This window comes from Hyposmocoma kahamanoa, unplaced genomic scaffold (assembly GCF_003589595.1).
Source record: "Hyposmocoma kahamanoa isolate Upper Pololo Valley unplaced genomic scaffold, ASM358959v1 89, whole genome shotgun sequence".
NCBI lineage: Eukaryota > Metazoa > Arthropoda > Insecta > Lepidoptera > Cosmopterigidae > Hyposmocoma > Hyposmocoma kahamanoa.
The window spans coordinates 1,719,619-1,746,357 of record NW_020654520.1 but is presented as its reverse complement, the minus strand read 5'-3'; the positions used below and the strand labels follow the sequence as shown (position 1 = coordinate 1,746,357).

General features: G+C 36.8%; 2 protein-coding genes across 2 annotated transcripts in view; both read left to right on the top strand.

Moving 5' to 3' along the window:
- Positions 1-17,598, top strand: part of LOC113236110 — a 429,318-nt gene extending 411,720 nt beyond the window's left edge. The window contains exons 6-8 of the mRNA XM_026472101.1: positions 12,407-12,602; positions 14,843-14,954; positions 17,365-17,598. Of these exons, the coding sequence (XP_026327886.1) occupies positions 12,407-12,602; positions 14,843-14,954; positions 17,365-17,598 (542 nt within the window). The remainder of the gene's footprint in view (positions 1-12,406; positions 12,603-14,842; positions 14,955-17,364) is intronic.
- Positions 12,444-26,739, top strand: part of LOC113236165 (verprolin-like) — a 52,509-nt gene continuing 38,213 nt past the window's right edge. Inside the window, exons 1-3 of the mRNA XM_026472171.1 lie at positions 12,444-12,602; positions 14,843-14,954; positions 17,365-17,584. The gene's annotated coding sequence lies outside the window, so the exon portion shown is untranslated. The remainder of the gene's footprint in view (positions 12,603-14,842; positions 14,955-17,364; positions 17,585-26,739) is intronic.

Genomic DNA, 26,739 nt, shown 5'->3' with positions numbered 1-26,739 from the left:
AATACACTTAGAATCATAATTCTGCAGAATTTAGACTCAAGTTGTCTTTCCATACATCGTTATCTAACACATACTCTTCAATTTTCTAATATGACTTTTCAATTAAAATACTTCTATTGTAAGTTTTTTTGGAAATGATAATCTTAACATAATAATATGCTCCGGAATCTTATTGTGAAAACGTATACAGTTCCCCATAAAAAAATCGTTTACCTTAGTTAAACGATTGATTTTCCTTCATTATGCAATTATGTATATTTTTACATACATACAAAATATTTGAGTAAATTTACTGTGATTCCACAGTCATGATACCAGTATCCTTAAACTTTTCTTTTAGAGAAATCCGAAAACCTAAACGGTACACAGAACGAATCGCTCGTTTTTGCAAGACAAATATCATATGTATATCTGCCGCTTTACCCCACATGAGAATCCCGTAGGACATTATACTTTAGCTATACAAAGCCAGCATCTTGGGCACCTTGCCGCAGAGATCCAATTTTATTCATATAATTTAGTTTATATATGTCCTAGTTTATTGTATACCTTTATTGCATATTTTAACTTATTGTCTAATAAATCATACATTTTGTTAATACGTTGTTAATACCTCTCTGTGGATGTAGTCAGCTACTCAACTACACAGAATGCACTTGAAAATCGCACTGTATAATATTGCCGTTGCTTTCTTAGATCCATATAGCAAAACGAGACACCCCGTGCTATATTCTGATATTCAACTTTAAGGTAGACCCCGTTACTGTCCATGAACGGATTAATACAAAGCGCTCTAGATGCTCCATTTTGGTGAACCAATTTTGATGATTCTTTTTGTGTTGGAAAGAGAGTAACTCAGTATTAGTGCCATTTAAATTTAAAGACAATATTCCACCTGTAAGGGTGGCAAACTAGGGGATGAATCCGGTATCACGCACTTTGCGGGAACCGATTTTAATAAAATTTGACAAGTATATTATGTAATTGCACGAACCTTTGAGATCGGTTTATTTTTATAAAAAAGTTTTATTTATTATAATAATAGTATCGTATGTAATCAATAAATTGAGGAATTTTACCGAGACAATTCAATTTCACTTAAAAAAATGTTCAGTTTTTGATTTTGGTAGAGTTGTTAACATTAGTAATTGAAAATTAAATAATTATACATACAAGTGACACCTAGACTGATTATTTTGGCACATCTTCCGATGAAAGTGAATAACAAGTTATACTATGAAGTCTTTTTTGTTTTGCCTCAGAATTTTGCTATTTGACTACGTCACTTTTTTTAGGAAACTAAGTAAACATCTCGAACTCGTCGTCGTTCAACTATTGACCACTAGATGGCAGCACATTGATTGAAATTTCGTGATTACTGAAAGCTTTCAAATCGTAATGTAATGATATGTATTATAATAAAAAGTGACGGGGCGAACAAGTCATGCACCTGGGGGTAAGCGACACGCCTATCAATAACAGTTGCAGTGCCACTCAGAGCGTTAATTCGCAAAGATCTTAGAGTCACTGCCATTGTGCCCGTCACCCTGAGACAGAAGTTGACAAGTCCCATGTGCCCGTTATTTCACCAGTATTCTTCCAAACCGGAACGCAGTAATGTTCGCATTACTGCTTGGCGACAGACATAGGTAAGGTAGTGCTTTCTAAGACGAACTGTTTCACAAGGATCTCTACTTCTACTATCAGATACATGCATGACAGCATGAATCTGGTTTCGCAGCGTCGCACCGCCTGGCTGCGGCAATTTGAAGCGACTCTAAGGTAGACTGTCTTTTTTAATACGAAAAGGAAAAGCATAATTTATTTGAGTTACAAAATATGTTAACACGCATATTTTTTTCATGAAAAATGTTTAATTTCGTCCATTAAATATAAGGTGCAAGGAAAATACGCGACAGTATTTTTTTACCTTTTCTTTTTTCATAATTCACCTGTAGAAGGTTCTAGAGTTGCGTGGGCGACAACGTCCATCAATTTAACTTACTTGTCTGCACATTTAAGAACAGGAAGGTATTCAGTTTCGGCAACCAAGCTGTATATAATATTTGTATAAAATGGTAATGGCAGTGCCTTGCCGTCGGGCAAATTTTGCACTGAGACACGACCTATTAGCTGCTTTAGCACACACAAGCTGTTGATCATTAGGTTAGTACTATGCTTTTATGTTTTTTTTAATTTTGATTTGATGGTGAGTGTGTGCGTTAATTAACCAACTTCAAAAAAAGGAGGAGGTTCTTTCGACTGTATTTTTTTGTGTGTATGTTACGCGATGATTCCGGCATTTGTGAACCGATTTTGATTTTGTTGGTTTTTGGTTCATTTAAATCTGAAGAAAGTATTCCACCTCCGAGTATGACAAACTAGGGGATGGCTCCATTCTAGAATTCAAGAATTCCACGAACTTTTGAGGTCGGCTTTTTGTTTATAAAAAAGTTATAATTATCTTAATTATATTTATAACATTACATATTAATAGGTATGTATTTCTTTTTAATTTTAAACCAGTCCATTCATTCATTCATATTCAATATTAAAAACCGGAGTACGGTTGCTTTTCGATTGAGATGTCGACGGTTCGTATCTTTGTTTTTTTGTGACACCAAGTGACAGGACGAACACTTCTTCAAATTTAAACGGGACCAATACTGAGATACCCTCTCTCAAACAAAATAGAATCATCAAAACCAGTTCACAAATGCCGTTATCGAGTAACAAACGTACAATAGACATTTTATTAACATTTTTGTTAGTACCTTACATTCTATGTTTAATTTTTATGACTATTGTATAAATGTATAATGTAGTAGGATTTATGCCTAAATAAATAATTGAATTATTCAATTAATATTATGATAGAATATAAATATACATTGCATTCAATATAGGAAGTTGTACACTAAATTTATCTACTTAGCCTCACGCGCACAAATGTTGACATAACTCTCAAACTATGCGTCAATCGGTAGACGAAGTTCAAAGTAAACCAATTTTACGGAATACAGTTAAGTTAATATTTAAAAGAATCATACACTAAACCATTGACTTACAATTATATGGACGTCGGGTCCGCGCTAAAAAGTGTCCGAACTTATAGGGCGCTAAAATCGTATACAGAGCGTCATTCACGCTGTAGTCTTCATTTGTTCGACTGACAGCGAAGCAAGCAAAATTAGACAGTACTGCGATGACATTACAATTTACATTCAACGTTTTAGCTTTTTCATATTCCTTTACATGTCACTACGTTTAAATAGATTGACTTGGGACATTTTTTTCGTGGTTTTTGTATTAAACCCGTCGTCCATTTATTTGTAAGTCAATGCACTAAACATACGCTTTCACATTTATATGCCGAATAGCTATTGAGTGGAATTCGTTGCCTCTAGACTTGTTCCCTGAATGATATAATAATTTATTAATTTCTCTCAACATGCAAGGTAAATTGTATAAATGCTTAATGACTAATGAGTATCAACATTAAACAAAGACAGAAAATGTCTACAAGAAACTTTGCACACTTAGACAGTTTAACTAGGAATCTAGAACATTTCCTCTCCGGCCAGCTGCTAAGATTAATCAATTGTCGGAAGTAGCTGCCAGCGTTCTGGTCACCGGAGGCTTGGACGAAGCAACTTCACTTGTTCGGAAATGAATCGGAAACCTCTACTGCAAAATTTACTAGGAAATTGAGACCCAATGCTGCCCCCTGCGTTACACCCACACGACAGGAGGGCAGCAAATTCATCAATCAACCAAGAAATCAACGACGTTTGAGCTGTTTTAGAATTTCAAAGAACATTAAAAAGTTGACGGTTCAAATCCCTCTAACGGCATATATATCTACGAGCTTAATTTCTAAGTTACGTACTGTTATACCAATACCTCTCGATGAAGATGACTGAAGAAAACATAAGTAACCTGCTTGTGGAAAAAAGTTTGAGTCAGCAGGACGGCGTATTGCTTAAAACCTCTCCTTAGTAGAGACCCATGCCCAGCCGTAGGACATAACGGTTGTTGATAATGATGTACGTTGGACTTACAACTCAAAGTACACTGTTTAATTGGTTTCAGTTTAAATCATAATGCGTAATTATTTTGTGGTTAATCAAGCGTTCAGACAATATTGATTTTAAAATAAAACTGTGTTTTCACTTTACCTTGAGTAGCGTCTTCTCTGAAAAGGTCAATGATTATCTAATTTAAACTCCAAACAAATGCCTCGCTGCGCATTTTCTAAGAATAATAATCAATTCTAAATCCGTTTGAATACCAAATCCAGTCGTTCGTTATGCGCCAATAACCTATCTTTGACAGATAGAATACGCTCAAAATCTGATTTGTTCCTGAGCATTTGACAACAAGGGTTGACACTTGGAGAAATTATACTACGTAAAATTTTGCTTGATTAGAATGAGACGTGTTAAACTTTGTGAATCAATCATTTGACATAATCAGTGAAATTGAGTTCCATATCGACTGAACTATACATGTACTTCGGATATCATCATCATTCAGTCAAAAGACGTATAATACTTAATATAAGCCCCAAAGAATGCCACAACGACTAGTCCTGCGCCGTTTGCATCCAGCGGACCTTGTGGGTGGTGTGCCCACGCCGCGTCTTCCGGTACGCGGTCGCCACTCGAGAACACTTCGGCCCCATCGGCCATTTGGGCTATGTCGGTTACTCTTGTTCCCTACTTCGGATAAAGTAAGCTAAAAAGTTTTTACCAAAAAGAAACATCTATTAGAAGCAAACATTTCAAAAAGGCCAGGAAACGCTGATAAAAGTGTATAATACATTTGGAATATTGCATTATATAGTAGCGAGATATGGAAGTACTGCCACCTTACCTATTCTTGCCGCCAAGCAGTAATGTCAGCTTTACTGTGTTCCGGTTTTGGAGGGTAAGGGAGCTAATGAAATTACAGGTACATAGGACTTGTCAACAACAAAGTGTTATGTCTTAAAGTGACGGGCGCAGTGGCAGTGCCTCTCAGATCCTTGCGAGTTAAAGCTCTGAGTGGCACTGCGACTGCTATGGGCAGACGTGTAGCTTACCATCACACGAACGACTTGTTCGTCCCGTCACTTGATATAATAAAAAAATGAACAACACGGAGAGACAGACAGACAGAGAGACAGAGAGAGAGAGAGAGAGAGAGAGAGAGAGAGGGAGAGAGAGACAGAACATTTGCGATATGGTGCCGGAAAATAATGAAGGGAATCAGTTGAACGGAAAGAAAAATATAATAAGTATTAAAAGTAATGCAGGAAAAGGGAACCTTAATATAAACAATAGAGAACCAGTCTCAAACTGTCTTTCTTAAGTTTCTGACTAGATTCAAACATTCCATGACTTCCTCGAAAGTGGTTAACCCGATGCTGTTAAGAAAACGTCATTATAACGCAATTAAAGGTACATAATGGAAGTCATTGATTAATGATATTTCGTTCAATTCCTGTTTGAAATAAGGTCACGCAGCGCCCCGCATGTTTGTGGCGACCGACAAAAATATACAGCCGTTTTTGCTAGTTGATAAAACAGCAAGCTCTATTAGGGTCAATTGCAAATATTTTAAACGCTTACAGAGCTAAATTTATACAATTACTTTATAACACACAGGCTGCCCTAATAGTAAACGATAAACCGTGACCAAAGTGTTGCCAGTCTTGCTTCTTAAAAAATAATCTAAGGTTTTCTAAACTAGAGCCAATTTTAAAAGATAACCTTTAAAGTGACGGAACGAACTAGTCGTGTGCCTAGTCACCCTGAGATATAAGTTAACAAGTCCCATGTGCCTGTAATTTCACCAACATTACTTTTCTAAACCGGAATGCAGTAATACCCACATTACTGCTTGGCGGCTGAAATAGGTAAGGTAAGTACTTCCCTAGACGAACTTTTTCACAAACTCCACTAAAGCTTTCAGTGCTTATTAGCTAAATTTAGCTTTCTGATTCATATAGATTTCATATAGATTCGTCTTCGCCGTGATGTGCATATCTTGTCCACTATTTATAATATACTTCGCGACCCTAACTCCCCACCCTACCTTCGTTCCCGGTTCCAGCTGCTGCCCCCTCCCACCCGCTCTAGACGTCCCTGCATCACTAAGACGCTCGTTCAACCCAGCTGCAATACTAATTTCTTTTTTAACTCCTTTTCTTGTCGTGCAGTACAGTTGTGGAATAAACTCCCTTCCCACATCCAGGCGAGCCCGTCGATTGCTTCTTTCAAGAAAAGTTTGAAAGCGCACTTTCTTGCAGAACTTTCTTCGTAATCATCTTATTGTTTCTTAATTATTATTATTATTATTTTTTTTTTTATTATTATATATTTATATATATCTATATATATTATGATGATGCTATTTATTATACGTTATTTATTGTATTTATTTATAATACTTATGTGTGTATCGGTATTTATACAAATTTATTCGATAGTTTATAGTATTTCACCCTCTCTATCTTGCACGCTGTTGCCCGCTTACAACTTACGCTCTCACCACCATAGGTTGACTGGAAGAGATCTCTTTTAGAGATAAGTCCACCTTTGCTCACTTTTGTTCACAGATTTTTTCTTGTTGTTTGTTTTTTTGGTGCAATAAAGAATATATATAGTCAGAGTGAATAGGAGTACATCTCCACATTTCTCGACAGATCTACGAGTATATCTGCATACTCAATGTATACATGCACGGCAACTCCTTAGGGATTTCTGTAAATGAGTTCGTCCAGCGAAGTAATGCCACCGTCTATGTCTGCCACCGAGTGTAAATATTATTCCGCCTGTCTTTTTTTGCACTACTTTATCGTAGCATCGACAATTCCTCCACAAACTGTATCCGTAGCCGAACGGTTGCCCTACAGGTCTGCCACTGTCAATATTTGTACGACCTACATTTATCTCTCTTGTAAGTTTGTGTGGTTGGTTGTTGTGTCCATGGCACCCGCGACACAGGGTTTCCCTTGTGCAGGGATATGATTGTGTGCGTTTATTGTTCTAACTTTGTGAATGAAACTATTTTTTCGGATCTAAATCTTGTATACTTAATATTTTTATTAGACTTATGTTTTCCTGATAGGTACGTCCGGCGACGTCGCCGTCCACCGCTACTGGCAGTGTCGCGTGGAAGGACAAATCTTATGACGGAATGTCCGCTAACGCGCACACTGCACACCCTGAACGAAATATGGAATAGGATCGATCTGTTCCATTGTTCTCTGAGTGAATTCACAAAGATAGCTCTTTATATCTTGTGTTACATGTAGTAATTTTGCTGGTCTATTGCAATGGGTGGATAACCTGTAATAATAGATTAAGTTTGGAATTTTTTTTTTTTTTTCAATTAACCAATATTTTGTGCAGCTTGGACTTATGACTATCAAATAAAAAAATGCGAACATTAGCCCTATTGGTTCTAGCCAAAATAATTATTAGTACAAAGATCGAACACTAACAAAAATTCCTTCGAACCAGCGCCTTCAGCCTGACGCTCTCCCAACTGAGCTACGGAACAAACGAATTTTTCTATGTGCTTGTTTTACAGATGTTTGTTTTTGTTTTTACCGACTTTTTTCCGTAACGCCATCTGTGAGAAACCTATGAAAATTTGTCTTCACTTAGCCAGATACCTTTACAGCTACCAACGACTGACTTGATGTTACTTGACTAGAGTCGCTTTAATAACTGTAATATTAACTCAATCCTAGCCACAATGTTTAAAAAAACTTATTTGTTAAGAAGAAAATATCAAATGACATGCTTACCATTAAAATTTAAACTACAGAGGTGTGCGCCAAATTGCCAACCCTAACTAACACATTGTATTCATAACAACGACTTTACAACTCGTTAGCCGGTTTATACCAGCTCAGCTCATAGAAGCGACCAATTTCTCGTTTTTGTTTACACACAACAACACGGGCAGAAGCGGAATAACAACAGTTTTATTTTCGGAAGAATGGCTTTTGGGGCGCTCACTTGTATCTGAATTATTAACGCCTACAGTAGAGGCTTTGATATTTCTCTCTACCCTAGAGGTACGCAATGCTCTTTTAGTAACAGATAGAGCTCTTTGTGAAAGAATTCGTCCTGAGAAGTATTGCCACAACCCACCATACCCATTTCTGCCGCCAAAATTCCAATCTAAATTTAAACTCAAACCACCTTTATTTGATTTCACATTAATTAAACTCTGCTGGGGACCTAATATGAACTCTTACTTCCACGCAGTTTACGCCGTAAGCGCCCAGTTACACGAGAAGAAAGTTTTCGCGCGGCGACACAATAAAGGAAGCGTGCGCGTGCGTACGATCGGTGCGCCTGATCACAAATTAGAAAGATATATTAGGAACAGATAGGAAACAGGCCCTATAGCGGAATGTTCGTAGAGGTAGTTCTGTGCCCCGTGACAGCACGCTGGTGGCGCTAGTGTACCGAAGAGTGATACGCCTCAAATCTTTATGGATCCGTTACTATTAGTGATGTCCTTTTACGGTAAAAATTACGGTTTCAACGGTCCTAGTTACTTTTTCATATTGCTAACTGTTTTGTGGTTTAAAGTAAAATACTGTGGTTTTAGTTATATCTGTTTATTAATAACGAAAGCTACTACCGTTTCGTAAAGCTGTTAACGCTTGGGAGAAGAAACGGCAAAAGAAACTCCCAGCAACACACCTTTTGAATCTAACAATTAATGATATCAAAACACAATTATTAAACGAAAGGTCTCTCGGCGGATTATAGCACAGAAGTCAAAAACCGACATCATTGGTTTATAGTAATACATCTACCGACTAAACACAAAGTCTAATTAATTTGGTACATTAATTTGCAACTTAAATTCTAGTGTCGTCTTTTTCAGACTTATCTCTTCGCACCTTCCAACATTAGAAACAACAAAAAAATAATAATTATATATCAAAAGATTTATAGTGAAGTAAATATAACGATCAGTTTAGTTTTTTAAGTTATCGAACTCACAGTAGTAATTTTAAAAATCATTTATGCAAAATTCGATACAACAACAAAATTATTACATACTAAATGCGGAAATATACATAGATAAAGTGTCACTAAGTCCTTGAAAACACCGAGAAATCACATTATCATGTCACATTGTCGTGTTAAACCATCGAGCATGTTAAACTAAATAACGTCACTTTTAACAACCCTTAAACTAAGTGGCAAATATAACACCGTAACTTACCGGTAAATATTCATCCATGTTTTTGAACGTTACACTAAAAAGCACGAGCTAGTCAAGGCCCAGTCATAGACAAACCAGCGAGAAGTCTGCGAAAAATATATACGTCGTAATACGAATTTTATCCAGTCTGTTTTTGAGCGCAAAAGAATAGCCTGGAACTTGCATGATTTTTGAAAAGTTCATAGTATCTGCTCATTCCTACAGCAGATTTCCCTGAGAAGAATGGGGTTACCCTTTGTAAATTTACAATTGTGCACATTTACCATTTACACAATTTATTTCCAACATCTTAGATCGACCGATACATGCGGGTCACTACCACGGATTTTTGTCATCCAAGTACGCAGATGCCGTTTTAGATTTGGCACAAATTTTGAATATCAATCTAAATCTTACTAAAAAAGCGTATTCATACGTATATATTTTGCCCCTAAATGGATTTGTGTCTTTGTGAAGACGACTACCAAGAACAGCTACTTTGTTTTTATTCCTCGTATTAATGTTATGTCTATCACTATTTTTAGTAAAAAATGTTCCGGAGCGATGAAACTACAGGCACATGGGGACTTGTCAATTTATGTCTCAAGGTGACGGGCACAGTGGCAGTGTCCCTCAGGTCTTTGCGATTTAACCCTTGTCATGCCTGGTTGTTTAAAATCACGCGATGTGCCTGGTGGATCTCAGGGACCCGTAATTGAAAATGTTTTTTCATATTACACTTTAAGAAATAACATTTCAAAAAAACTATTTATATGTTGTAAATCTTTATTAATGAAATTAAAAAAAAACTTATTTTAGATAACAAATAAATTAAACTCTTTTTAATAAAAAATCTTACGTTTAAGATAGAGGTCACAATAAGATTTAGATTATATTAAGGCACCAATAGAAACGACTTATGTGCTTATGTGTATATTTTGATTAAAAAGCTTGTACGTGCCGCATTGACATACAATTATATGAACGTCGGGTCCGCGCTAAAAAGTGTCCGAACTTATAGGGCGTTAAAATCGTATACAGAGCGTCATTCACGCTTTAGTCTCCGTTTGTTAGACTGACAGCGAAGCAAGCAAAATTAGACAGTATTGCGATGACATTACAATTTAAATTCAACGTTTTAGCGTTTTCATATTCCTGTACATGTCACTATGTTTAAATAGGTTGACTTGAGACGTTTTTTCGTGGTTTTTGTATTAGACCCGTCGTCCATTTATTTGTAAGTCAATGACTTGCCGTTACACTTTGTTCTTGCCGTTATTTGATATTATAGCAGCAGATTTTATAACTACTAAATTTTCTACCACTTTGGTAACTGCAGCAAAAGCAAAAAACTATTTTACATAGCAGTTTTGCAATATCGTTACTCTAGTGGTGCAAAGCTTTTAGTTTTTTTCTGTCTGCATTTCGAACGGAAATACAGAGAAAAGGTTTTCATCCGGGGAATACAAATCTAACATTAATCAGCAACATCGCGCGTTGTTATTTCTAAATTCAGTAACTCTATATTCTCTTCGGTCAGCATGTCGACTTGAAATCGATGAATGATTATCACTAATTACAGGTTTCTTACCACGATATAGATATGAGCGCCGCGTCGGCTCGCAGCCGCCGCGCTTCCCCCCGCGCCGCCACCGCCGTCAAATGCAATCGGCGCGCCGTTCAGGGGGTCTACTCGCATTCTCCTAAAAATTAATAAAATTAAATTAAAAAACGCGTGATGCGAGTGAAACTTCATACTTGACGTTGTCTTTTAATTTGGTCGAATATTACTTATTTGACAGTTATTTTTTCGGACGGACGTCAGACGGAGGACGAGAGTAGACCCCCAGGTCAGTTCGATCAGGCGCACCGATCGTATGCACGCGCACGCTTCTGTATTGTGTATGCGTAGTGAAAAAGCGTCGGCACGCTAGAAATTGACATTTCTATGAAAAAACTTAGTGACTTTATATTCAAAGATGTATGGTTTAAAATATTAGTTTGTCGATTGCTGGCGTCACCATTTTCCCTACTCATACACAATACGGAAGCGTGCGCATGCGTACGACCGGAGTGCCTGATCAAACTGATAACAATTTGATTACTATAGAAACATTATTTTGTTTTTTCCTATTTTTCCTTACAAATTCGTTTCATGGGCACGTTCGACATTCGACATGTCTTCGTGGGCGCGCCGCCGCCGGTATGTCTATTACCGACACTCATATACTACCACCGTATAAGGTCTCTTTTATTTTACCGATATTTCGGAACGGGTACACGATCCATGATCACGGGTTGACTGATCAGCGACAGATGACAGCATTAAAACCGATCGCAGTTGACGACTGACTACATCTCGATTGCGTGTGGTGTTACCATTGTCCCTCACTCTTTTCCGACAAACCACACTCACGGTATCCACACGCGAAACAGAAGACAAAGCATTTTATGATGATAAGAAACCTGTAATAGCGACGTAAGTTTTTAATGGTAAAAACCGGGTATCTATGTACTAGCCTACTGGATGCGGTGCATTCCATACACTTTGTTTCGTTAATAATCTTTGAAACAATTGTATTTTGCCATTTTCTGTGATTCGGTAGTGCTAAAACACTTAAAAAAATATCAGTACAAATGGGAATAACCATTCACAAATACGCGATTAATTTATTTTGGCTTTGTTCTTTATTATTATATAGTGACGATTGTAGTGTATTGACGTAATGTACCATAGACAATGGACAATTTATGTCACACTGCGTGCCGTGCCCGCCATCACGACACGAGACAGTGGCGTGAGCGGGCGTGTATCGCACGTGTACGTAAAGCAACAAACGTTGTTTTATTGAGCTAATCCTGTACAAACGCCACAACGATAATACTATCTCAATATTACCTACCTGTCTAGCTTCCCAACAGGTATAGACTGTCGTGTCTGTCCACAGCACTGATATTCTTTGATAAAATTCAAGACTTCAAAACACTACAACTGTTGATAGTGTTTTGTTTGGAACATATAGTTTCTATGAATGTTCTTGTCTATAAATTGAAGTCTTTGGTTATTTGTTTATTAGTTAGTGAGGAACCACGAATGCCTCTAAATCTGTATAGAAATCGATGGCCGGGTTTTTTAACGATACAGTTTGTTATGTTCTGATTTTAATACATCATCCTTTTGTTCCAGATCCGTACATAGCTTCGCAAGTGCAATGCAACGAGACCATCATTCTGTCTCCCTCACAGCCACATGCGACAGTGTCCAGCCCCGGGTTCCCGCGGGCCTACCCCGACGACGCAAATTGTGTGAGCGATGTGCGTGCTCCGCCCCAACTTACTCTAAGGTTGTACTTTGAGGAACTGCTTACGGAATATGAGCCTAAGTGAGTACCAACTATATATCATTTTATACATGGATATGTTAACAAACATCCAATAAGCTGATTTCAAAACTACTGCGGTATGACCCACTTGGAATTTAGAACCTACAAACAATGGACACAGGCTATGACACACATTCTATTATCATGATTGCTATATGACTTTATTATGATTACCCGACAATCTAAACAGCACCATGGATAAAGATGGAAAACACTGCTTAAAAATTGTAAACGTTAAAACGTTGTATGTTTATAAGCGTGCTTATAAATGGACTTTTCACTTATACGCTTATTAGTTTGAAGCTTACAAAATCGTTTAGCAAAAAAGCTTGCAACATTGTGTTGATAGCTAAAATCGAGAGTTTAAGCCACTTAAGGTTTTTATTTGCGAGTTTTTTTTTATTACAACCTTAACATTGGTGAATTCATTTGTTTAGGTAACATAGATGGCGGGACTTGATATTTAGGCATGTTGTAAAAAATGTAATTGTTGAGTATTGAATACGCTTTTAAAATTGTAAGCGTGATTGTGTGCTTTATAATGAAAATGCAAACTTTTTAAAGTGTTTTTCGTTTAAACGCCTAGCTCTATCTATGAATATAAAAAAACTTGAACAGTTCCTAGAATTTGGACTTGTAGGTTTAAGACGAGATATTCCATAGCGAGCCCACGTTTTGTGAGGTGAGGTGTGGGGGACCGCCACTCGCGTCCTACAACCCGCGCGCATAAAATCAATATAAGTAAAATAAAAATGGATACAACACTGGCAGGAGACTCTGTTAACAAAACGCACTTAGTCTTGGTATCATAGTATAAACTCTGAAATTAAACAGCCGTGGTTTGTGAAAAGGAGATATATTCATAGAAAGTTCTATAGAACTATTTGCAGATTACGTCTTGGTCATGGATGTTTCAATGAACACCTGCATAGAATGCACATGATCTCCTCCCCGTCGTGTATTCACTGTAACTACTCCAACCAATCCTTGCATCATACATTTTTCAATCGTTAGAATAATCCTCATCGATAACCTTCTTGAACTGTACAAAACCCGTGAAAACGTCCCGCTTTCTTTACTAGATCTTGTGAAAAATTAAGAATGTTATCCAATTTTATATCATTTAGTAAGAAGCACTATTGAAGACATTTAATTTTTGTAATGGAATCCAAGAAAGTAATTACTCTCAGTCTTGATTGTATAGCGCATTAGTGCCTTTGCCTTTTCCAATGGAATAAACAGTACCAAAAATAAGAATAGGTGGAGAAGATTTGACACAGATCAGTCATCGACAAGCTCGTCGTTGAATCATTGGGCAATTTGTAAATTTTGGGATAAATGTGAATTTAATAACTACAGGGCTTCAGTTGAAAACTAAAATTTAGCAGGTTCTCTATAGTACTTAAAGAGTAATATTTTCATATACAAATTATGTGCAAAGTTAGATATGTTATTCTTAAATAATTCGATTTGGAGTTTTATTTCAACCTATTTTCAGGATTTTATATGTTCGGGTAAAGTACCTCATATTGTGTAACAAATTAGCACATTCTCTAGACAATATCCTTAGGTTTGTCGTATATTTTTTATAATACCGTTATTTAATACCTAAACCATTAAATCTAACGAAACAGTTTATGCCGCTTTTACACCTGTGACTCGCCTTAAACATTTGTAACAGCGCTTTCTTCGCGGCTAGCCTCCAAAGTAGAAGTACGGCGATATAGGCACCTACTATTATATCTCAAACTATGGCGAGACCAAATTCACTCAATATAATTATACTTGTTGATCTACACAGAATATTATGTTTAAGAGAGACTAAAATGTTGACGAATCAAATAAAAAAGTTGAAAAGAAATAAGTATCAAAACGCAAACAATCTGCCGGCTTACTCCCAAACAATGTTACGATCATTAAAAACATTACAGGCTTTTGTTAAAGCGATCTGGCCCAAGCCGCTTTGTTCGCGATTTTAATATTTTCGTCCAAGACCGTGTTTTAGAACAGCTTTGCATAATTTAATTTGCAGTACATGCTTTTACACAATGTTGTACAACTTCGATGTCATACGTTATTAAATAAACTAATATAATACATTACATATAGGACACGCGATAAGCGACCGTATTGCAACATGTTTAAGAGTTTCACAACTCTAATTCATGCTGAAGTTTATCAAAACTTTCACTTCATAATTTATTAAAGATTTAATATCTCGTCTGGTCGTTTCTTCGCAGTTGCGCGTACGATTTTCTGGAAATCATTGAGCTGGGCTTGGAAAATGTGACTGAGGGTGGACAAGAGGACTGGCTGTTACAAGATCATCATGAAAACTACAACGAAAATGAGGTAACCGATAATTTGCAGTAGCAAAGACACAACGGGTGTCAAGATGGGGATGTTGTTTTAATATTTAATAGAAACTCAGCCAGCGTACCGAGCAAAACATTCTTACTCGTTATTCTTCAACCGATATGTATGAAATTTGAAGCTATACTCCACTCCGTCTAACCTTTTATTTAACTTTTGACAAAGGTATGCACGCCTCCGAAGTTCTGTTATTATTGACATGTAACCATTGACTTACAATTATATGGACGTCGGGTCCGCGCTAAAAAGTGTCCGCACTTGTAAGGCGCTAAAATCGTATACAGAGCGCCAAACTCCGCTTTAGTCTTCATTTGTTCTACTGACAGCGCGATACTGCGATGACATTACAATTTAAATTTCGAATAGGTTGACTTGGGACATTTTTTTCGTGGTTTTTGTATTAAACCCGTCGTCCATTTATTTGTAAGTCAATGCATATAACCAATACTTCCTGGACTCTTTTATTTTTAAATTTTAGTGAAGCGACGTGCTCTTTAGCTCCGATATTTATCGAGCCTACAGATTATGTAACGAAGATTATTACAGAGTCGAAAAAGTTTGGTACCTGTCTGATAAATTATAATGAAATTAAATTATAAATAATTATCCTTGAACACTGAACTGAACTTGAATCCTCCTTAACATTAATTATTCATTCTTGAGTACACAAATTCTCAAACGCATCATCGCGATCCCAATCAGGCAATATCTTCTTTTTTAAACCCGCTCACATTCACGATTAAAACTTCTTAATAAATAAAATCGATTGTTATAAAAAAATCGAATCGTAAACGCATTAGGACATCACTAATTGATTAGAATTAGAGCTGTCAAAAATTAAATAAATGGTTGGACGGAGTAAATATAATCTCAGTACAGAGTACTAAAAAAACCGACCTCAAAAGTACGTGGAATTACGGCTATTTGCTAAGTTTTATTGAAATATCCCCTAGTTCGCTACTATACAGGACTTGACACTGGAGATAATAAAAATAGGTTCTCACTACGACACTACTCAAAGTATATTGAGAGAAAAACGCCTTGAATGGAAGAAATAGCAAAATCAACAATTAAAGTAATTGCTCCTAAATTAAAGTTAGGCGCTATTTATAAAAGTGAATCTTCATGCGTGAATAGCCACCCTTCGAGGTGAATGATTTTCTTTAAAATAAAATGGGACCACTATTGAAGTACCCCCTTTCCAACAAAAATAGAATCATGAAAATCGGTTCACAAATACCGGAGTTATCGCGTAACATACACAAAAAAAAAAAGAACATACAGTCGAATTGAGAACCTCCTCCTTTTTTGAAGTCGGTTAAAAAAATGCAATTCTGCCACAGTACAGTAAAACAAGTTTGGTAGCTGCTTGAAAATGTAGCAGTGAGGATTGTATGCGTGCGCAGCCGATACCTTTAGCCGGCTGCGGTGTAGAAGGTTTTTAAATCTCTCACTAGACTCTAATAGCGGCGCAGAATGCCGACACCCAGTAGAAAGATTTTTAACAAACACACATACGAGAATTTCGACAACTCGATAACTTGACCCGTAGCTCAGTTTGTTAGAGCAATGCTGAACGGTGCAGTATGATCGTGGGTTAAAGTCCCAACGGGTCGTAAAATTTTTCTGTCTTCGATCTTTATATAAATAATCATAATAATAACTACAGGAGTTATTTCAGAAAAAATATCACAATAATACGGTAACCTATCATAAACCGAATTTTTTTTCCGAAATAAAGTTTATTCGATTGTCATTATAGCGAAAACCGAATTATAATGAAACCGTTGTTCTTTCAGGATATGTTGGATGGTTATCGCAAAGTAAAAGGTTAAGTTAGGTTTAAAAGAAAAAACATTTTCGTCTCAAAATTGCATTCGAGGTTATCAAAATTCGAATAGACGTTATTTCTGGAAAATGTCATTTCGGAATACTGATAGGTAACCCAATAATACATCTGATAATCTCAGTACAGAGTACTAAAAATCCGACCTCAAAAGCTCGCGGAATTACATCTATTTGCCAAGTATTATTGAAATCGGTTACCGGAAAGTGCGCGAAACCGGATTCATCCCCTAATTTGACACCCTTAGAGGTGGAATATTTTCTTCAAATTTAAACGGGGCCAATACTGAGGTTCCCTCTTCCAATAAATACTCACTCCGCTGGCTCAGCGCTCCAAAACGTGTCCTGGTCTCCGAAACGAGATGATGCCACTTTCTTCGGTCCTGTGCAATCTCTCGCCAATTGATTTTTGTCAATTACCTGGGATGAGAGACAACCTGAGACGGCCAACCGGTCTTCGTGCAGTAGGTCGACCTGCTGGGGCCCCAATGAAGATTTTTTTTATTGAGTTATAGAATTTACTCAGCATATATAATTTTAACAGGTATACGACTACGAGAACCTGCTCCCGGAATCGGATGCGATCAGCGCAGGCTGGGTGAGCAATAGCCAATCGACTGCGTCAAGGCGACTGTGCGGAGACTGGGGCGGCAAACTCAAGTTACTCCGGTACCAGTCGCGAGGCGGTTGGTTACGACTGCGTTTCAAATCGGACCACTCGAGGCATTTTGCTGGCTTCCGCGCTAAGCTCACCCTCGCTGACTGTAAGTACCTATAACCTTCATTCTTTTTGGGATGGCTAGCTTTCAATTTTAATACCTCTGGTTCCGCCGGCACTTTAGCAGCAATATATAGGTCCTTGTCAAAAAGTTCGTCCAGGGCAGTACTGCTAATCAAATTACACGCGCACGCGTATGGGCCTTGTCTCTTACTTAGGTCTCAAAGTGACGGACACACGTGTCACTTATCACCAGAACTTTGATCGGAAGATTACAACGTTTGCGCGCGCGTGTTGCTTGGCGATGGGGCGTGCGTATTTTGCATGTTTTGTGTGAGGTGAAATTATGAAACCAAAAACAAGTCCTCATTAGAAATAGTAACTATTAAAATCTGTGCTATTACATTGAGATCTTTTATATACACTTCCGCTTCCGCATCCACTTACGTTTCCATTTCTGCTGAGATTCACTTTTTATACCGGTTTCCGTTTCTGATTCCATAATAAACTTCCGTCGCATCACTAGTCATGGCGGATTCTAACTACTCGGAGCAGTTTTTTGGCTTCTGCACTAAACTCACAGTCGTTAACTATAAGTAGCACTACAATCAGCAATGGTTGATTTGTAGATCCTTAAAATTAAGTTTAATAAAAAACTGTTACTACTACACCTTGGTACCACAAAAAGTCAAAAGCTTCCCTGCACCTACTCGTATTACTCTTATTACTGACGTGTTTGGTCCAGTCTGGTGACGTTTATTACATGCGTCAAACTTTCCATACCAAAATGCAAAGACAATTCGTGGTTCAAATACCCCATGTAACGTGGAACGTCCTCACAAACAAAAACGGAACTATCGTCCTGAAATGTTAACAAAGCTTATTATTACGTTCGAGTTCAAACACTGCCACCGTTAGTTGAAAAACAAAACTCATAATCTCAGTACAGAGTACTAAAAAAACCGACCTCAAAAGTACGTGGTATTACGTCTATTTGCTAAGTTTTATTGAAATATCCCCCTTCGCCACTATACAAGACTTGACACAGGAGTTAATAAAAATCGGTTCTCACTACTCAAAGTATATTGAGAGAAAAACGCCTTGAATTAGAGAAATAGCAAAATCAACCATTAAAGTAATTGCTCCTAAATTAAGGTTAGGCGCTATTTATAAAAATGAATCTTCATGCATGAACAGCCACCCTTCGAGGTGGATGATCATCTTCAAAATAAAATGGGACCACTATGGAAGTACCCCCTTTCCAACAAAAAAAGAATCATGAAAATCGGTTCTCAAATACCGAAGTTATCGCGTAACAAACATACAAAAAAAAAGAAAATAAAGAACATACAATCGAATTGAGAACCTCCTCCTTTTTTTAAAGTCGGTTAATAACCAAGAAAATAATGTTTAAAGAAATGAAATAAAAAAATATCCACTTTTCTTTAGCGGTAACTTCATACAACCTTATCCACCTAGGAAAAAATAAATTTTTTTACTGATCACGGCAGTATACAGAACAATTTTTTAAAATCCCAATTTGTTCTGCCGCCATGAAAGGGCTTACGGCGGCAAAACAGTTGAGAAGGTATTTCTCTTGACCGTCCACAAAAATGTGCAATACGGTACCACCGCCAAATATAAAACAAGAAACTCGATGCAACGAAATACCTGAACAAAAGGAGAAGTTCAATTGAATTTGTTTCATTTTCATCACAAGTTTTCAGGTCAAACTAGCAAAGCGGACAGACTGACCTCCTTGGCTATGAAGCAAAGTAATTTATCTGGCTCTAACTTGCAATAGCAAACGTGAACGGAAATTTTACAAGTTGTAGACTGAAAGCGACAATATTAAGCTGCGAATGAATAACGAACAATTGCCTTGTAATTACGAAGCTACCAGTTCCATCTTCAATGAGTCTTTTGGAGTTCAGCCGCAATCTGTACAACTGAGAGAAAAACATAAAATCCCCCATCCTTTCTAATCGTTATTATGTCTGGGACGTAAATGAAACAGTAAATATCTAGCGATGTTTTTTCGTTTTTCTTGGGGTTCTCGTGAGGTTGGAATAGTGTGAATTCGCGTTGTCATAAAGGAGACCACAGTTTACCATCTCGAGGGTCAGAGTTAAGTTGATCATTGGAGTGACTGAAAGAGCAAAGTACAATTGATTGATGTACAAAAGGAAAGGTCAATAAGCTTTTGAATAGAATCTAAATCATTCATTTTTAGTGACAGTAGAGGTCCTTGTGAAAAAGTTCGTCCCGGGAGTTCCACCAAGCAGTATTGTGAGCATTACCGTATTCCGGTTTTGAAGGGTGAGAGCGCTGGTGAAATGAACAGGCATATGGGACTTGTCAACTTATGTCTCAGGGTGACGGGCCTAGTGGAAGTGCCCCTCAGAGCGGCTTGATGCTATGGACAGGCGTGCGTCATTTATAACCAGGTGCACCACTTGTTCGTCCTGTCACTTGGTAACATAAAAAAAATCTGAAGTACAAAGCATCCAGGCACACTCCAGCTGAAAGCTAAATAAATAGAGCGTATTTTGACATGACAGTTCGGTCTCTGGGTGGCGGCCGCCGCAGACTCCGCTCTTCGACCGCGCGGGGTGACCGCAATGAAATTCGTGTCGTATAAATGCACCCTTAAGAGCGCTCCCTCACCGCGAACATTTGCCAGTAACGCTGAATCTTTTTCTGAAGATTTTTCTAATATCCTTTTTTTAGTAACCCAGGGCAATGCGTTATCATACTACAACGACTCAACACCTTTCCTAGCACAAGTTAATACTTAAAAGGAATTGTCAACCCAAACCGTAAACTAAGCGTAATAACTAATAAGTTAAAGTAGATATACATTTTTATTATATTATTTATATAGTAGCAATGGAACCCCTTATAAAAGAGTTCTTCCGTGAGTTTACTGCGTTCCGGTTTTGAAGGGTAACTTATGTTCTGGCCAACAAGGACGGCCGCTCATATGAACTCGTACATTACAAAATTCCCGCTGCCGGAACGCTTCCGCGGCTGTCTCTGTGTGGCCTGAGCATTAAGGGTAATACTGGTGACATTATAGGCCCGTCTGTCGTGTCAACTTATGACGGACACGTGCACGGAGGCGTGTCATAAAGAAATTATATAAACCTTGTTTACCACTCGCATCAGCCTCTTCATACCGCTTCTTGCCCGTGAACCATCTGGTTGGCTCACCTGGAGGGACCACGGGCAATTATTTCTTCGCGTGGTTCACCTCTTACGTATAAAACAGAAATACACAAAACTTAACTGGTGGTGGTGGTAGTGGTTGATGCTGGCCATTATAATATATATATATCGTTTTAAAAAATATATGCATAACTTACGGTTTGATGCACAGAAAGTCTTTTATATGTTTATTGTGTGATACTTATTAATATTATTATTCAACTAAATCCACAAATTTTACAATACTTATAAAACTTGTATATTGTTAGATAAACTCGAAAATGAAAATAAAGATACGTGGGGCGCTCCATAAGTTTTCGGAATGAATAAGAAAAAAATAGTATAAATGGTCAGAAATGAATTTATTGTTTCTCAAAATAATCTCCTTTAGCGTTAATGCACGTTTTCATACGAATGAACCACTTTTAAAAACATTTATGCCACTCCTCCGTGACAATCTCTGAAACAAATTTTTCATAGTCTTCGACAGCCTCTTCAGGTGACGAAAATTGTTGACCGCGTAACTGGTGCTTAATTTTTGGAAATAAATAAAAGTCACAAGGTGCCAGGTCGGGACTGTACACGTGATGGGTCATAAGGTTAACCTTGTTCACCTTAAAAAAATCATTTGTCTGTCTGGTTGTGTGAGAACTGGCATTATCGTAAAAAATCATGGTGATGTAGACAACCAATTTCTAAAATGACGCCACAACTTAAAAACAAGTGACAGTCAGATGAAACAAAGTGTATTCTACAGCCAAAGAGTTCCATTTTCAAATGTTGTAATAACTTTTTAAATATTGTTTATGAAACTTATAGTGCGCCCTATGTATAACAAAAATAAAATTGCCTCTAGCATTGTAAGACATCAATGTTAATATTTTCTAAACTTGTCCTTAAATATTATTACCACCTACTCTCAGGATGAAATTAAGTTCTTCACTACTCATTTTATACTTTTAAAATTCAATTTATTCGTATTTTAGTCCTTCGACCAACTACTGCCAACAAATTCAATTCATTAAAATTCTCAATTGATAGACAACAAAATAGTCTTATATCTTTGCAATTGAAATGTTAAAAAGATTTTAATAATTAGGTGATTCACAAGAAAAGAAAAATCCCCAGGTGACCTACATGATCCACAGGAAGAAATAATTGCCCGTGGTCCACTCAGGTGAGGTTGGTTCACCCGAGTGGTCCACGGGCAAGAAGCGTTTCATACGTGCCCGTTTATTATTGGCACTTTTAAGTTCCTAATCTGATCAGGTGTGGTAGGGTAAAAAACCTGATTCTAAATACTATTATGTTAAAGTGTTTTCACCTTTACCCGTAGTGTTTATAAAGAAGCTCTTCGACGATATTCTCTTCAAAATTCTATAAACTAAAATCACAAACAAGCTGGTTCTTCAACAATTTGATATTTTAGCAGATTAACGCTGTTTATATGCATAATAAAGTAAGAAGGATTACACCACCACCTACTTACAGCTTTGATAAAATAAGCAAACTCTTGACAAATAATTTGGAATTTACACATCTCTACAATGTGGAATTTCTAAATTTAAAAACTTCTTTCACTCATACAGTTGTAAGAAATCTGTCTCCAGTGATAATGTTATTGTGGCTAAGTTCTAGACCGCGATATTATAATAGATGTTAGTGTAAAATCCTGGTCATCTCTATTTGAATTTATATTAAATACCCTTTACGTGCTCAGTATAAAAATTAAAATAACCATAGCGCCATCCATGAGAAATCTATGAAAGTTTTATCACCCAGTTAGATATCTTTACAGTTACCAGCACTGGCGAGAGATGTCGCTATTCACTGTTCTTTAAATTTTTATTGAATTGATATTCAATTGTTTTTGTGATATTATTCCACTAGTTTGTTATAATTATTAATACAATCGTTAACCTATTATTGTTTAACTAAACCGACCATTCAAATTTCATTCATAAATTATGAGACCTATAACAAGTAGATAGACAAACAGCAAATGACCCTTTGGGTACACACACCGAAATCAACCAACTTTGTATTTGGACATTAAACCACTCCACCTTAAATAATGCTTACCGTGCGTAGGCAATGAATATGTGTCATGGCTGTACTTTTCAACTGAGTTGGTTGTATTCTCCAGCTGAGATGGTTCCATCACGATGACGGTCTCTGGTTCTTCAATATGTATATCAGGGCATCAATTGATTAAAATGTTGTGAAAAGTTAAATAATTTTTTAATATAGCGTCTGGCCAAATGAGCTACGGAACCAGCGAACCTGACGAATTTTTCTGTGCGGTTGTTGTCGGATCTTTATATTTGATTTTCAACGATTTTTAGCCGTAGCGCCATCTATGAGTAATCTATGAAAGTATTTCGTCACCCAGTTAGGTAACTTTACAGCTACCAGTCTTGGCTAGAGATGTCGCTATTAACTGTAATTAAATTTTTATTGAATGTCAGAATTTGACCACCATGATATTTAAGTATTTTTTGTAAAATTACTCCACACTTAGACAAAATTCCTTCAATCCGGCCGGATTTGAACCGACACGTCTCCTAGCAAACCGTGTCAGACGCTATGCCAACTAAGCCACGTTTATTAATAATTATAACAAACTAGTGGAATAATTTCACAAAAAATAATGCAATATAAAAAAATAAGTGATTCATTGTGACATTCAATAAAAATTTAATTATGTTAATATTCTTTTAAATGTGCTTTGGTTCTGTCATTACATTAGTTCACTATAAGTACTTCCATAGATTCCTACAAATAGGTGACAAAGCTATTGCAACAAACTACAGACATTTAGTATAGAATTTGACATTCTACAGGAAAATTAAGTTAAAGCGGACAGTGCTGCAGGGCTACTTCCATAAAGTGCCACAATGCACAATGGCAATCTGCTTGTATTCAACCAGTTGACCTAGATGATCGACAGGAAGAAATAATTGCCCGTGGTTCACTGAGGTGAACCAAACAGGTGGTCCACGGGCAAGAAGCGTTTCATACGTGCCCGTTTATTGTTGGCACTTTTAACTTGGCACTTTTAAGGACATTCCTAATCTGATCAGGTGTGGTAGGGTAAAAAACCTGATTCTAAATGTTATTATGTTAAAGTCTTTTCACCTTTACCCTTAATGTTTATAAAGCAGCTCTTCGGCGATGTTCTCTCCAAAATTCTATAAACTAAAATCACAAACAAGCTGGTTCTTCAACAATTTGATATTTTAGCAGATTAACGCTGTTTATAGGCATAATAAAGTAAGAAGGATTACACCACCACCTACTTACAGCTTTGATAAAATAAGCAAACTCTTGACAAATGCTTTGGAATTTACACATCTCTACAATATGGAATTTCTAATTTTTTAAACTTCTTTCAGTCATACAGTTGTAAGAAATAAGTGATTCATTATGACATTCAATAAAAATTTAATTATGTTCACTTCACTTCACTTTTTATTTTTATGGCTCCATCATTATGAGAAATGATGATTTTGCCAATGTCACGGTTGAAAGAAAAAATACGAAACAAAAAAAAATTCGCTAAGCTCTTATAGGACATTAACCGGTGTTGGTAAGTTGGACCACGGGAGTACTCAGTTGAGAATGTAAAACAAAACAACATTTATAAATATATGTTATTTAAGTGGATAAATTTACATAGAGTAACAATATGGGGGGAGAACACTAAAGTTAAGAGGTTATTTATGTTAATGGGGCGGGGGAATTTTGGAGAAAGTAAGTTATAAAGTGGAACAGCAATATTAGGACAATTGAAAAAAATGTGTTCCAAGCATCAAGGTACCGTCTTCTAGGCCGCACTCGCACAGGGAGTGATCTCGGACTCTGATTTTACGCAAAAATACAGCGATTGCATAGGTAGACTTGTGAATTATAAGCAATTGCATTGTGTGTACACCGCTCTTATGCATAACATAATATAGCTTTGAATTCACACTTTTCTCCAATAAATAATCTAATAGGAAAACAAAGTATAAAAGCAAGTACACCTCATCACCTGCCCAAACCCCAGCTCAGGCACTCCCGTACCAGTTGGAGCTTGCAGACCTAGTATGGCCATAAAACGCTGCTCCAGTTTAGTCGACGAACACTGACCTATTTATTTTAGCCCTCTTCTTTTTTGTATAATTTGTTAGATAACTCCATACCTTTTATATGTAAATAAAATATTTTTTATTAACTTAAATCATGAACAAACAAGAACTAAAATTTGTTGTCAAGGTAAAAAAATGGAATAGCAGCCCAGACAGGTCACAAAAAGACATTGCGACAACGACGCGAAAGTTTTCGCGCGCCCGCCCACTTACCACGCTTTCTCGTACATTAATGACGAATCTGAATTCTATTTACTACGCAACAACATTTAAATTGCTCGCAATAATACAATAATAATAGAACTTATTTCGCCATGACAGTTAGATGCACGCGGTCTCCACGCGGCGTGAGCGCAATAAAATATGTGTCGAATAAACTAGCCCTAAGGGTAGATATTGTAATACTGTGATATTAATGCATTTAGTATACAATCAGAATAATATGTTAGAACATATTGCACTTGCTTTCCGTCTTTTTTTTCACTTCGGAAATCCCTCGAGCCCCTCCTTACTTTTTGATACAGCATTGGCGTTCCCAGAGTTCACCGACCGGCTTTGATAAACCGGCTCTGTTTCTTAAAAAAATATTCGATTATATCAATGAGTTCTAAACCAACCAAATTCTAAACAATTCCTCAGTGAATTTAAATTGCGACACACGTTTCCATAAAATCGACCATAATGGCAAACTGCGAGTGTTAACTTCTTCTTCATTTTAGGATTTTGCCAATATCTTCTTCTTCTTTTAAATGTTATGGCTCCATCGAAATAATCAATGATTTTGCCGATTTTGATTTTGAAGTAAAAATAACTATGTACGGTAGTTTAATATTATTATAAAAATTATACAAAAAAATGGCGATTTCGCCAATGTCCTGTGAGACTTTTCCAAAAAAAATCTTTGCCAATATCAAGTTTTCCGCTTAGTTTATTTCATGGACGAATTATATTTGTCCTATTCTCTTTCAGCAGTTTTTTTTCCTTATGCCGCATATAACAAGCAAAGGTCAGAGATTATACTGCCTAGACATTTGTTTCTCTTATTTGGATACCACTTTCCACTTAACATCAGGTGGAGTGGAGTCATTTGCCTGTCATGTATAAAAAAAAAAAAAAAAAAATTTAAAATTTTAGTAAAGTGTCAAAATGTCAAAACATAACGATGGAAACGTAACATACAATGTTCACTTCGAAGTATGTGTTTTTGCGTATTTTATCATTTGGTCACTGTATTTTATTATTTAATATTCATGATGCTATTTCTATTTTAAGTTATTCAAAATTAATATAATTAGAATAATACGAATTGACTTACCTTAGCATTAGGTTTCAGAAGGTACCTACCACTCTGACGATAGAAGCGTTTACCTAACAAGTTAACGTGAGTGATTCGTGCTACCGATAGATTCCGTGATATACGAGATAATGAGCTTCTCCTCCGGTGACTCGGCTTAAGATATGCCTAAAATGCCTAACCTTTACCTATGGAAAGTTACTTTTGAAATAGTCACGAGAGTCGTTTTTCCGGGATTTTTGATTTTTTTTTGGTCGCGGGAACGCAGCAAGACTGAAAACCTTGGTGTATCCCCGGACTAGAAGAAAACTTCATTATAGTTGGCTTCTTAAAATGCCTTCGTTTTCTTCTTCTGCTATTCGTGTCGACGTCATGCACATACATTGAAGAATACGAAATAAACAACAGCTTACGTTCATTAAAACGTGGGGCGCACTATAAGTTTCCGGAATGAATAAGAAAAAAATAGTATAAATGGTCAGAAATGAATTTATTGTTTCTCAAAATATTCTCCGTTAGCGATAATGCACTTTTTCATACGAATGAACCAATTTTGGAAACATTTATGCC